The following is a 12,450-nucleotide window of genomic DNA, read 5'->3' as shown; positions in this document are numbered from 1 at the left end:
ACATCTACAATAGGGGCCAAGGCCTTCCTCCTTTTAACTATATGGGGTATAAAATACCAAGGTAGCACAACAACTCATTTAATTATATGAAAAACAGGGCATGGGAGGAAGGGGAGACAGCACATTTGTGCTTAGATTCAAATGCATGTGATTGAAGACTCCAAAGTCTAAGGCTTTCAAATTAAGTAAATATTACAAACTCCCTGGAAAATACAGTACTTATACTGTAGTCTCACCTGCACGGCCTTCAAAAATAATTTGAATATTCTGACAAACAAAAGTTGGAGTCACGGAACAATAAGATCAAGATTTATGCAGTGATTAAACTGATTTATTACTATTGTTAATCATTGTAATGTCCTTCAAAAGCAAACAAAACCCTCTTAACTACTTTTATGAGCTATGGATTCAGAGAAGAAAATTTTTATAGATTTCTGCAGTGTCCTTAAACAACGGATCAGTTTAGTCATAATAACCCCCAAGTGCTGTTTGCTTTTTATGCTGTCTGAAATAATCTCTGTTATGCTCTGGAAAAATAATTGCATTAGGTAATACTGACACTTTAATTAAATTTACCTTCCCTGTAAGAAAGAAAAAATAATCCTATTCAGTGATTTAAGTCACTAAGGATTTGATTAAGTAAAGGCGTACAACTGAGATCATATAATTGGTCCACTTCAGTAGTTAATTATTAAGTCAATGTATTTAAGGAAAAAACAAAAAGGGGGTGGGGAGAAAAGATAAAAAGAAAAGGAAAAAAAGAGGACTTCAAATGTAGGTAGTCTTTTACAGAAACTGGTGTTCTTGTGTTTTGTTCCAGAAGCTTTTAACATTCTCCAAACTAAAGCTGAAGATAAACCACATACTGCTTCCAAAAATTCTGCAAAACAAGCATAAAATTAAGGAACCTGACCTCTGAGAAACAACTGCAGGGTATTGTCTAGAGGAAGTAGGACAATAATGTTCCTGTTATTAGGATACTACCACAGGTGTACTGTGGAGGTGCTTGTTGTAATCCCATTGAACTTCTGATAATCCTACTTGCCTATTAGGGAGAAAAGCACATAATGATTGATACTGTGTTGGTAAAATGCACAGATTTTACAAGTTCTGCCTCTCTGCATTTCATACATACTGCTCTAACAGGAAGTTTAAAAGACTTCTGTGCACTCAAAAAAAGCTCACAATCAATCCCTCATTTCTTCTGCATAAATGAAAAGAAGGGGAACAGCTTCATACAGCTATTCATATTAGATACTTCAGCCTTTATACTATGTTGGCAATAACATGGCCAATGCCTATGACACAGGAAATAAACCTACTGGACAATTCAACAATGTGTATGTTCTATGACAGTAAACAAATATTTACCAGGAGACATCAAAGACATGTAGAAAATCTTCCCATTAAAAAAAAAAAAACAAACCCAGAATTCTTAACTAAAACATGCTTTCTTTCACAACAACAGTCTTCTTATGAGCAGGTGACAATACTGGTGATACTTTTGTCATTATTATTACTTACAGAATAAAACCCATAAACTTACACTAAGGATAAAACAATGCACAGAGATAAGTGCTTCTTTAAAAAGTGTCTAAATAACACGGCTTCACATTAGCTAAGAGGTAACAGTAGAGTACCTCACTGAGGCAATGATGAAGGTAGCAGAAAAAAATTGTGATTTCCCAGGAAAAAAAGACTTTTGCATTGCATGTGTAGACTCAAAAACTAAACTGAATTCCTAGTATTCCTATTGTGACCAAATCAATAGGGTTTCCATGGTAGATTTTAACCTTTACCATCACAAGAGAATGATCATTCCCTCATTGTTTCTTTCCTTCATACTAATAATGGTCTACCATTACATTCAATATACAGTAACTCAACCATCACTTGCCTTTTTTACTGTCACATTCATTCATTTTGAACAGCCTACCTAACACCTGACCTACTTGGTAGGTTAATTCTTTTTATCAGGCACAATGTACACAATCCATAAAACCTCACTGTCTTAGAAATTTGAAGAAACTGCTTCAGATTGATGCAAACTCCTCAAGAATAATTTGATCTATACAACCTCACTATTGCCATTTCAGATGAGTGAATGACTTTCAAGAGCTGAAGAACTGGATACACATTCCCTTAAGTAATGGGCCTTCTGTCGTGATTTTGTATTAACCTGAACATGACAGGTGAAAAGAATACCCCTTTGCCTATTTAAATTTGAGGTATCAACATCTTATTACAGGTAAGAGAATTGTTATAAATGTATATGTAACCATTTTTCATTAAAAAATGGGATGGATACTTTAATGACAAATGTCCTATTTTATATTTTATCTGGAAAAGCAATTGTAAGGGGTTAATGATACAATGCTGAATTCTTTATTAATCGCTAATATGATAAAAAAATGGCAAGAAAAATTACCTAAGTTTATATTCTACCTCTAACCCTCACATCTAAAAGTAGTACGATATAAAAACCATTAACAAATTAGCATTTTTCCACAGGAAAAGGATATTCTGTGACTTAAATACACAATCTTAGGGCACCAGTATGAATAAAGTTTTTCCTTTTCTTTTTTTTTTTTTCAATCAAAAACAATTTTCTTCATGCAGCAATACCATTTTATTGAGCAATTTCAGGGCCATTCTTCTACAGATATTCACACTTTTCTTCAACTCTTAGTTTTATAGCTCTACAAAGAATGCTCAGCATGAGCAGAATTTAAACTTTGAACTCAGCTCCAGCAGACAAAAATGTTTTAACTGAAGAAGGAATATTTAAGATGACAATGAAACAGACAATGCCAATAGTAGGCAGATGGCTTAAAAATACAAAATAGAAAATAAAAGAAATAAGAGAAAGCAAGAACAGTTAAAGTAATTTTCTGTGCTACATATATACACAACCTTGCTGAAACTACTGAATATTGACTCAGTATTAAAATTGTATGAGATAGTGTAATAATAGCACTTAAGTTTCAGAGAAAGTCTAGTTAGATGAATGAGATTAGAAGGGAACAGAATATGTTGGTCCCTTCCTCTCAGTCCCACTAACAGAGAATTGACAGCCTAGTATGTAAAGGTTTTGTGAAGAGATTGCCTGTTAAAATGTACTGAAAGGGAATTGTTCTACTGTGAATGACAGATGCAAAAGAACCACTTAGATTACAAAATGGTTTTGGGCAAAGGAATTCTGAAAAACCAAGCTTCAGTTCTTTTAAAAAGATATTAAAATCAAAAAATTAAATACTATTATTTTTAAGAATTACCTACTACTTTTGGATCTCAAATATTTTGAATTATGATAAAATCATTTTTGTTTAATAATTTTGCTGATTGGTTTAAATGAAATTTTATGGAGGTTGATGTATTTAAAGATTCAGAGATTATCATACTATTTGTGTGCCTCAATGTTATGCAGTTTGTAAGACTTCTGTCTTGATTATTGGAACTTGTAATATTAAAATATGTGCAACGCTAATCAAGAAGATAGAGCATTTGAAAACTATCATAACCAAAAAAGAGAGAGAAAGAATACGCTTGTTTTGAGACTGTTCAAGTTTAGGATAAATTTCATATACTTTAGATGATAAAAAATTACTATTACCGTTGGGATCACAGGTAATGTTTCAGTGTGGGTGTATCAACTCCTGTGAATATTTAGCTGTTACTGTAGGGGACTACTAATATATTATAATATTATGATAATATAATATTATTTTTTGGTTGGTTGTTTTTTTTTTGTTCCCCCTACACTTCCACAATTCCTGTAGAGATATGCTTCCTTAAAAATCATAGAATAGAATGGAATCATAGAATCATTTAAGTTGGAAAAGACCTTTAAGATCGAGTCCAACCGTAAACCTAACACTGCCAAGTCCACCACTAAACAATTCACATAAGATCAATCCTCTTCAGAACTAAAGCCAAATTATTTCTGAAAGTGTTCATAAAGTCTTAATGAGCTTTAAATTCACATCTTTCACTAATTAAGCTTCATTTTCTTGAAACTCTCTGCGTATACATGCCTTCAAGGAATAAACTGCTCTCTGATTTAAGCCCCCAAAAGCAAATGTACGATCACAGGAAATTAAAAATAGTAACCTACAAAAACTGTAAATCACATTCTTTTTATTATTATGTCAATAGAATCTATAAACTATTTTTTAAAAAGTCACATACATTAATTTTTACTTAAGAGCTGAAGTAACTGAACTATATTATTGAGATAAACTGTGTTCCTGAAACAGTAATCATACATGGTTTCAAGAATTGGAAAATGATTGAATAGTTAACGGAAGAAACTATTTTCCCATAGACTGATTTAATGTTCTGCACATTCACAACTTTTAATTTCATTTCTTAAAGTTAAATATTGCAGAACATTGAGCTTCCATTGCTTAAATAAGAAGCACACATTCAAAACCTGTGTTGTAAGCACAGAGACTTAATTTGCATTACTTACAAAAAACAAGAGAAAGTTTGTTTAGAAGAGTGTAGGTATTTGTAAAGAAACATGCCTGAGGAAAAAAGGGAGTTGAAAAATATATGTTAATTAAGGAAACAAATTTATTCAATAGATTCCTTTGTTTTGTAATGTACAACAGCAAAACACAATAGGAAAGTGAATGACATCTGTATTCAAGCTGCTACTCCTTCCAAGATGACTGATAACAATTATCTGGGCTTTGATTTTTTGCATGCATACTTTTACAAGTTATGCTACAAAAATAAATATATTGCCCTCCTTTCTAAAATTAAGACCCACTGTAGAGACCCACTTGTACATACATAAAAACTGCACATATAGTACCCATGCTACAAGACTTATTTCCAGTTTATAAACTTTAAAAGTTGCTGTTAAATTACATTATCACTGATTCATAGTTTACTCTCTCTGTTATTTACTCTCAAGTACCTCCAACCAACTGTTATTTTGGGGGTTTTTTTTAAAGTTTCACACACCCACAGAGCACCGAAACCCTTTCAACCATGCAATCAGTCGTCTTTGCAATGCATTTTTTACTTCACTGCAACCTGAAAGAAACTGCAGTTGGGTACAACTATCAAATTCTTTAAAATGATGAAAAGAATCTCGTAGGAGGGACTCAGTTAACTTCATTCAACAAAATGGTCAGCTTTAGTTCGGTAAGATGTAAAAAGGTTCTCTTACACAGTCTATGGCACTACATCATTTAAAATTTCAAGCCAATCATCACAAAGAATGTCCCAGAACCACTGTTCAGAAATCCTTACTTAATGACTTTTTCCTATGATTGGAAGACTAACATTTAAAAGGACCCTTTGTATGTACATACAGTACCTCTGATCTTGCCCAATAATCATTATTTACTTCAGGTGCATTTTTTGTAGTTTATAACAACTTCAAGGATAAAAGGCACTAGTGTGACAACATGGTTTTGCTCAAGAAGCAAACTTTTTTTGAACATCACTATGTTCAGCAGAAAAATAATGAAAATAAACCCTGAATGTTTCTTCTTTTTCTAAAATATACAACATTTTCACTCCATATCCCACAATTCACTATTAAAAAAGCTCTGTGGTTCAGCTGCAATGTAATTCAGAATTTTCAAGTGCCAGTATTTTTAAGGAGAGCTAACATTACTAGGGGGAAAATACAGTAATAAGAAACCACTCAATTTTTATACATCCATCAGTCTCAAAGCAATTTTACAACAGAGGCCAATGCTGTTATCTCCAGTTTGCACACAGGAAGCAGAAGGACAGAAGGGAACTAAGTCTGCACAGTCTTGTGGGACACACTCACAGGCCATATAGAGCAAAGAACAGATTCCACATTCTCTAAGAACATGGGACTGGAATTATTACTAAGCACTTATGAAGTACTAGTTAAGAACTGAACACAAGAAATACACTGACCATAAGAAACACATGATGGTTAGAACAAAAAAAATTATGTCATCAGCAGATGAGTTCTGGAAAAAGACAGATGCAGCAGTTAAATATCATGTTACTACTCCCCAGTTATTTGTTTTAATTCCTTGCTGAAGCTTATTTCCTCGAAAGAACTGTAGAAATGGAACATGTGTCTGTGCTAGCTGCTTCAGTGCAATTCAGAGTTTTAGTTAAAATTGCCTGCTGTACTATGAGGAAGTAACACCTGCCAGAGGAGCCAGGTGGAAACACTACTGAAGTCACTGCAGCAAGATTAATCAGGTATCACTTGTCAATAGCTTCACAGTAAAAAAGCCTGAAGTTCAATACAGTTTCCCAGGCACTGCATGACTGGGAAAATCTTTTACTCGCTCTTTTTCCCCTCAATATATATATGGCATCATCCCACTTGCCTATATTACATGCATGTATACCTCAGCTTAAAGTAGCAATAAATGTAAAAAAATACCTTGTTATTGCACACAGGAAGTCGCTCATATGTGAAAGAATACTTAGCAAACCTTACAGAAGACATCATATCAGAGAATCATAGGATAGTTTGGGTTGGAAGGGACCTTTAAAGATATTTAGTCCACTCCCCCTGCCACGAGCAGGGACATCTTCAACTAGATCAGGTTGCTCAGAGCTCCATCCAACCTGACCTTCAGTGCTTCCAGGGATGGGGCATACACAGCCTCTCTCGGCAACCTGTTGCAGTGCTTCACCACCCTCCTCGTAAAAAATTTCTTCCTCATATCTAGTCTGAAACTATCCTCTTTCAGTTTAAAACCACTACCCCTTGTCCTATAGCTACAGGCCCTACTGAAAAGTCTGTCCCCATCTTTCTTATAAGCCCCCTTTCAGTATTGAAAGGATACAATAAGATCTCTGCAGAGCCTTCTCTTCTCCAGGCTAAACAACCCCTAATGTTCAGTGTTATCACATCACTGGCTTTGCAGTATTAATAGCCTACAGAAAGTTTTTATAGATGGAGGGGAAGAAACTGGAATGCCCAAGTCTCAAGTCCCAATGAAAACCACATGCACCAATTACTTATCCCATATGACTTCTTTCAAGTTTGTGACAAAGCAACCTCCTAGATATTTTCTGAAGGACTATGTACAACAGCATCACTCCTATGTAAATCAGGATTTCTAATAATTTATTATTATTAAACCATATGAAAATCAGAACTAAATGTTAGTAAGAAAATTCAAGATCTTGACTTTTCTTTAATCGAATAAAGGGGATCATAAAGTCACTTGGTTGAAGGATAAGACATCTATTAAATACTCAGTAAATCTAGGCCAGAATAATGCAGTAACCAAAGCATGCACCTGAAAAGCGATCTGTGTGGGAGTTTTCCACAAAGCCTTGGACTACATAACCTGCCCTATATCAGACTTCTAAATTATACACCTTCTATATTTATATTGTATATATAAATACAACCTATAGTTATACATATATAGTTTTCATAGGACATGAAAATTATTGTATTATTTCTCTCTCCTGCAGGTATATGCCCCTTTTATACATCATTTCAATACACACAGAGTCCTTTCCAAATTGCATCCTTTGAGGTGCTATAACTTTATCATGCAAATTAATTTCTCTGGCTTATTTCTTTTTGCATGTGTTCCAAAACTTATTCAATTCTTCTGTATCTTCAGCTACTGACCTGCCCTAAACTGCTAAAAATATTTTACAGAAAACCTGAATGGTTCTGTACAACAAGAGGACTGCACAGTTCCATCAAAAACCGTGTATTTTCTTAAGGCGCGTTCTGTTTTCATTAAATATGCTCTCCACTTGCTACTTCAAGATCTCTTTAGCCATTTTTATGTTTACCAGAAATTTTCATATTCAATACCCATTTCTACAGTCATCTTTACCAGTTATAATATGTTCCATTCTCCCATTTGAATTTTTTTTTTAAGTTCTTAGCTATAAATACTAATTTATCTATTCCAAATGCATGTTTCTTGTGTTGTTCCTTATGCTTGCATGATCCCTGAATATACTTTCAGTTACGAATTTTAATTAATATGCTGTTTGTCCACCTCAACCAAGTCAATTCATTTTATTGAATCCTTCCATTATTTTCTACAGGTTCACTCAAGTTAGTTCACCCACACATCACTCCTCTTACATAAAAGAAAAACAATAGGAAGTAAAAGCTATCTGTCACACTATCTGTGTTAAAATACAAAGATGGATATATACAAAATGTACGTGTATAGAGGATATACTGTTGCAGTAAGGGGTCTGTCTAAATCTCTTGCATTAAGAACTTTGCAATTCCAATTACGAAGTTTTGTTTTGCTTGCAATGGAATCTGGTGTAACTAGGCATTTTAAAGATATTTCTGAGAAAAAGTATCATCCCTTAAATATAGTTTTGCTACAGTGTTTTTACACAGGGAAATCTGAATGTGTCTGCTCAAATAATGCAAAGTTCATTGATCCTGAAATGTTTCTATCCATGACAGTATTATTCATCGTATGTATAAACTTATACTGGCTGATACCTATGGTTTGGCAATAGTCAAACACACTAATGACTAGCTAAAAGCAGTTACAATACTTACTTTGGTGAGGTGAATGACTCCTTTTGATGTAACAGAGCAGCCCATAAAACCAACATATTGCAGCTCAGGACAATGTTCAGCAAAAGCCCTCACTGACCGATCTGTCACCTGCAGAAAAAGATATACAGGTAATAGTTGAATAGGTGATATGAGCACATACTTAATACAGTCTAAAAAGTTTCTCTGTAACATTGGCAAGCTGCTTATTAATACTTTTATTATTATTATCATCATTAATATTATTTATTTCAAGAGTTTGAGAAAAAACATCAGGTACCCACACACCTCTACACATATGCATGAAAAGGAAGGAAAAAGATCATCTTTGGCAAAGGGGGATCATCTTCTTGGAGGAGGAGAAGAAACGGAAGAAAAGAGAGAACAATGGCCACAAATTCAAATAGTACTGTCATCCTGTTTATCTGCAAATAACCCAAGAAACCATTCTATCCACTATTCCCATAAACTATATACAGACATGAAAATACTAACAAATTTATGTTATTGCCATCCTGCAGACGCATGCTATACCCATCATTAACTGCAGAGAATTTGAATTGTGTGATATCTTAAGTTTATATTCCTTTTCTAAGCATTTTTACTAAAACAAAGCAATGGATGATTTTAACTTAAAGATAATATTACATCTGTTTCCCACATCAGACTTGTATCTCATGGTAATATACCATTCTGTCAGTTATCAGTTGAATGGAGATGTTACTTAGTTTATTATTGTGATTTATTTATTTCTACAACTATTTTTTCTTTATAATTAAGTTTTTCTAATAAAATTTCATAATTACATAATTACAAAACACAATCCATTGCATAAACGTAATGCTTTGTAGGTAGACTATTTAAAAAGGAAAACATTTTGTGAACTTTGTGAAGAATATAATATTGACGTGGGTACACTTAAGACACCTGCATATCTTCCTTTACACAAGTTTTTGGTTTTTTTCCTGAGAAGTATATATTCCCAATGCAAGTGACAGTAATGCAAAACTCTGTATTGATTTTGGGATAAAATCTGTATTTTCCAGCCAAACTGCTCAGGAATATGTCTCTAAGTCTGGAATCATAAATCCTGAATGCCAAGGACATTCTAGGTTTATAAGAATGTCTTGTTGTTACCACAGAACTCAGAAGCAAAACAAGTTTTGAAATATCTAGTCCACAGCTGAGTCTCAGGTGAATACATACATAGGAACATTATTCCTGATGTGCTATGGATTACCTTTATCCACAGTTCCAACTTGCCTGACCAACATGACACTTAACTGCACACTAGCAGCATATGGTGATCTTGGTGAAGACTCTGGCAAAATTATTTTTGAAAAGATAACACAGAGATAAGGGAGGCTAACAAGATTATAGGTACACCAACACATATAAGCTGTATTGGTTTGGGGTTACTGAATATGGTTATAGGTCTAATGCAGCTTTCTCAAAGCAAGAATTTCTCAGTGAGCAAAAATTTTTATTGTTGCACAGCTGCCAAATAAAAGGCAAGCCTTTTGGGATTGTGTATGTAGAAGCCAATGAATCTGAAAACAGGCCAAAAGGAAGGGAAAGAGGGTCAGCTAACAGACTTAATCACAAATTGGGTAGGGATCATGTTGTATCTGCATAGATGCATGTCTCGGGTCTGCCTACTTGAACAAAAAAATCCAGGGTAGTAAGAAATTTCTTCTTTGATTTTGATCTGACCTTACATTTTTATTATTGCACATTCCTCTCAGCTGAGGACAGCCACACCAACTATTTGGGAATTTTAAGATATCAACTACTAAAAACCTTTGACAAATACTATCAGACATCAAAGCCTTAAAGATTTGAACTATTTAGCATTCTACCAGCACCACAGTAGGGGAAAAAAAGAAGTTTATCTCTTCTGTAGAAGACCAACTAAACCCTCTGTTTCACCTAACAATCTAAGAAAAGGACCTTGATACAATCTCACCCTCCTCTCTCTACAGAGGATTAGAGTATGATTCCCTGTTGCAGACAGGTTTGCCCTAGCTATCAAGAAAATGTGGTAATGAAAAATCAATAGCATAAATCCAAACATCACAAGTTCATTACAGACCTTAAAACTTTAAAATACAAATAATTTCTTACATATAGCTAACATTTGGGTGCATGAAGACTTTAAAAAGTATGATGCTTTGAATGCAAATAATAAAACTATCTTAACATATATTCTGTTCATACTACAGAATTTTTTGCATTCTGAACAAAATTTGTGAAAAAACAGTTTTGGTGAAAGTTAGTAACAGTAGATTATGACAATATATATTCAATCATTTCTAGATTAGCAGTGAACCTTTTCAAGGCTCATTAGATATGCAGCATCTATCTAGTCAGAAAAAGATTCTTTATTACCTCTGTATGCCATGCAAGCCTCATGATTTTCCAGGTAATGTGTCAAAAGTAGCGTGACATTACCTGAATATGCTTTACAACTACTGTGATAGAAATCACCACATTAGACAAGGATTTTGCTACTGCAAACAGCAATTTCTGTTTTTAAATCTTGACTTATGAATAAAATAGCAGTGCATTGAACCTGTTGCTGTCTTTAAGTTCAGTTCAGTAACAGATGCAGTCCTTTGCTGTCAGCCAACAAAAATCCACCACTGCAGAAGCTGACTTCAATTTCTATTGGGAAACACTGTAAAAATTTTCTCAATCAGCACTGTAATCTCATAGTCAGCATTCTTTGCTATACCAGTGTCTAGGAATACATTACTTCTTTTAGCAGACCCTATGTCATTTATAGCAATTGATATTTTAATAACACGATTCCCAACCAGACAGCCTGTAATGAGGGCCACTTGATATTCTGTTTGGTTAGCTAGTCTTAACATACGACCACACTCTCCTGTGATTGTATTAGTTAGGACGGAAAATATACATATATATTTCTATATATACATATATACACACACACTTGCAATTTCACAAGAATGGCTTCTCATAAAATGAATACAAGATAACTATGTATAGAAATATCAGATCAAACCACCTGTAAACTAAATATCTGACGAATGGGTAAAAAAAAATTTATATAAGGTATTTTTGTCTCCTTTTTGCATGGGTGGGGGAGGAGGAAGAGGAGGAGAAGGAGTAGTTTGGAATTTATTTATAAACATATATCATAGAATCATAGAATCATTTCGGTTGGAAAAGACCTTCAAGATCATCGAGTCCAACCATTAACCAAGCCCCCTAAACCATGCCCTGGAGTACCCTGTCCACTCGCTTTTTGAATACCTCCAGGGATGGTGACTCAACCACTTCCCTGGGCAGCCCATTCCAATGTTTGACAACCCTCTCAGTAAAAAAATTTTTCCTAATATCTAACCTAAATCTCCCTTGCCTCAACTTGAGGCCATTTCCTCTTGTCCTATCTCCAGCCACCTCACAGAAGAGACCAACACCCACCTCACTACAACCCCCTTTCAGGTAGTAGAGAGCGATAAGGTCTCCCCTCAGCCTCCTCTTTTCTAGACTGAACAACCCCAGATCCCTCAGCCGCTCCTCATAAGACTTGTGCTCAAGGCCCCTCACCAACTTGGTTGCCCTTCTCTGGACACGCTCAAGCAGCTCAATGTCTTTCCTGTAGTGAGGGGCCCAAAACTGAACACAGTACTCGAGGTGCGGCCTCACCAGTGCCGAGTACAGGGGAACAACCACCTCCCTGTTCCTGCTGGCCACACTGTTCCTGATACAGGCCAGGATGCGATTGGCCTTCTTGGCCACCTGGGCACACTGCTGGCTCATATTCAGCTGGCTGTCAACCAGCACCCCCAGGTCTTTCTCTGCCAGGCAGCTTTCCAGCCACTCTTCCCCAAGCCTGTAGCGCTGCATGGGGTTGCCATGACCGAAGTGCAGGACCCGGCACTTGGCCGTGTTAAACTTCATACAACTGGCCT

At 35.1% G+C, this 12,450-nt stretch overlaps 1 protein-coding gene across 3 annotated transcripts in view; it reads right to left on the bottom strand.

Moving 5' to 3' along the window:
• The window catches only part of FBXL17 (F-box and leucine rich repeat protein 17), a 300,099-nt gene that overhangs the window by 203,167 nt on the left and 84,482 nt on the right, over positions 1-12,450 (bottom strand). For all 3 annotated transcript variants that reach the window (XM_052777394.1, XM_052777393.1, XM_052777391.1), the window contains exon 5: positions 8,513-8,620. In XM_052777394.1, the coding sequence (XP_052633354.1) occupies positions 8,513-8,620 (108 nt within the window). The remainder of the gene's footprint in view (positions 1-8,512; positions 8,621-12,450) is intronic.

The sequence above is a fragment of the Harpia harpyja genome, chromosome Z (genome assembly GCF_026419915.1).
Source record: "Harpia harpyja isolate bHarHar1 chromosome Z, bHarHar1 primary haplotype, whole genome shotgun sequence".
Taxonomy (NCBI): Eukaryota; Metazoa; Chordata; class Aves; order Accipitriformes; family Accipitridae; genus Harpia; species Harpia harpyja.
The sequence above is the reverse complement of the archived record's forward strand: the minus strand, read 5'-3'. Positions and strand labels throughout refer to the sequence as shown.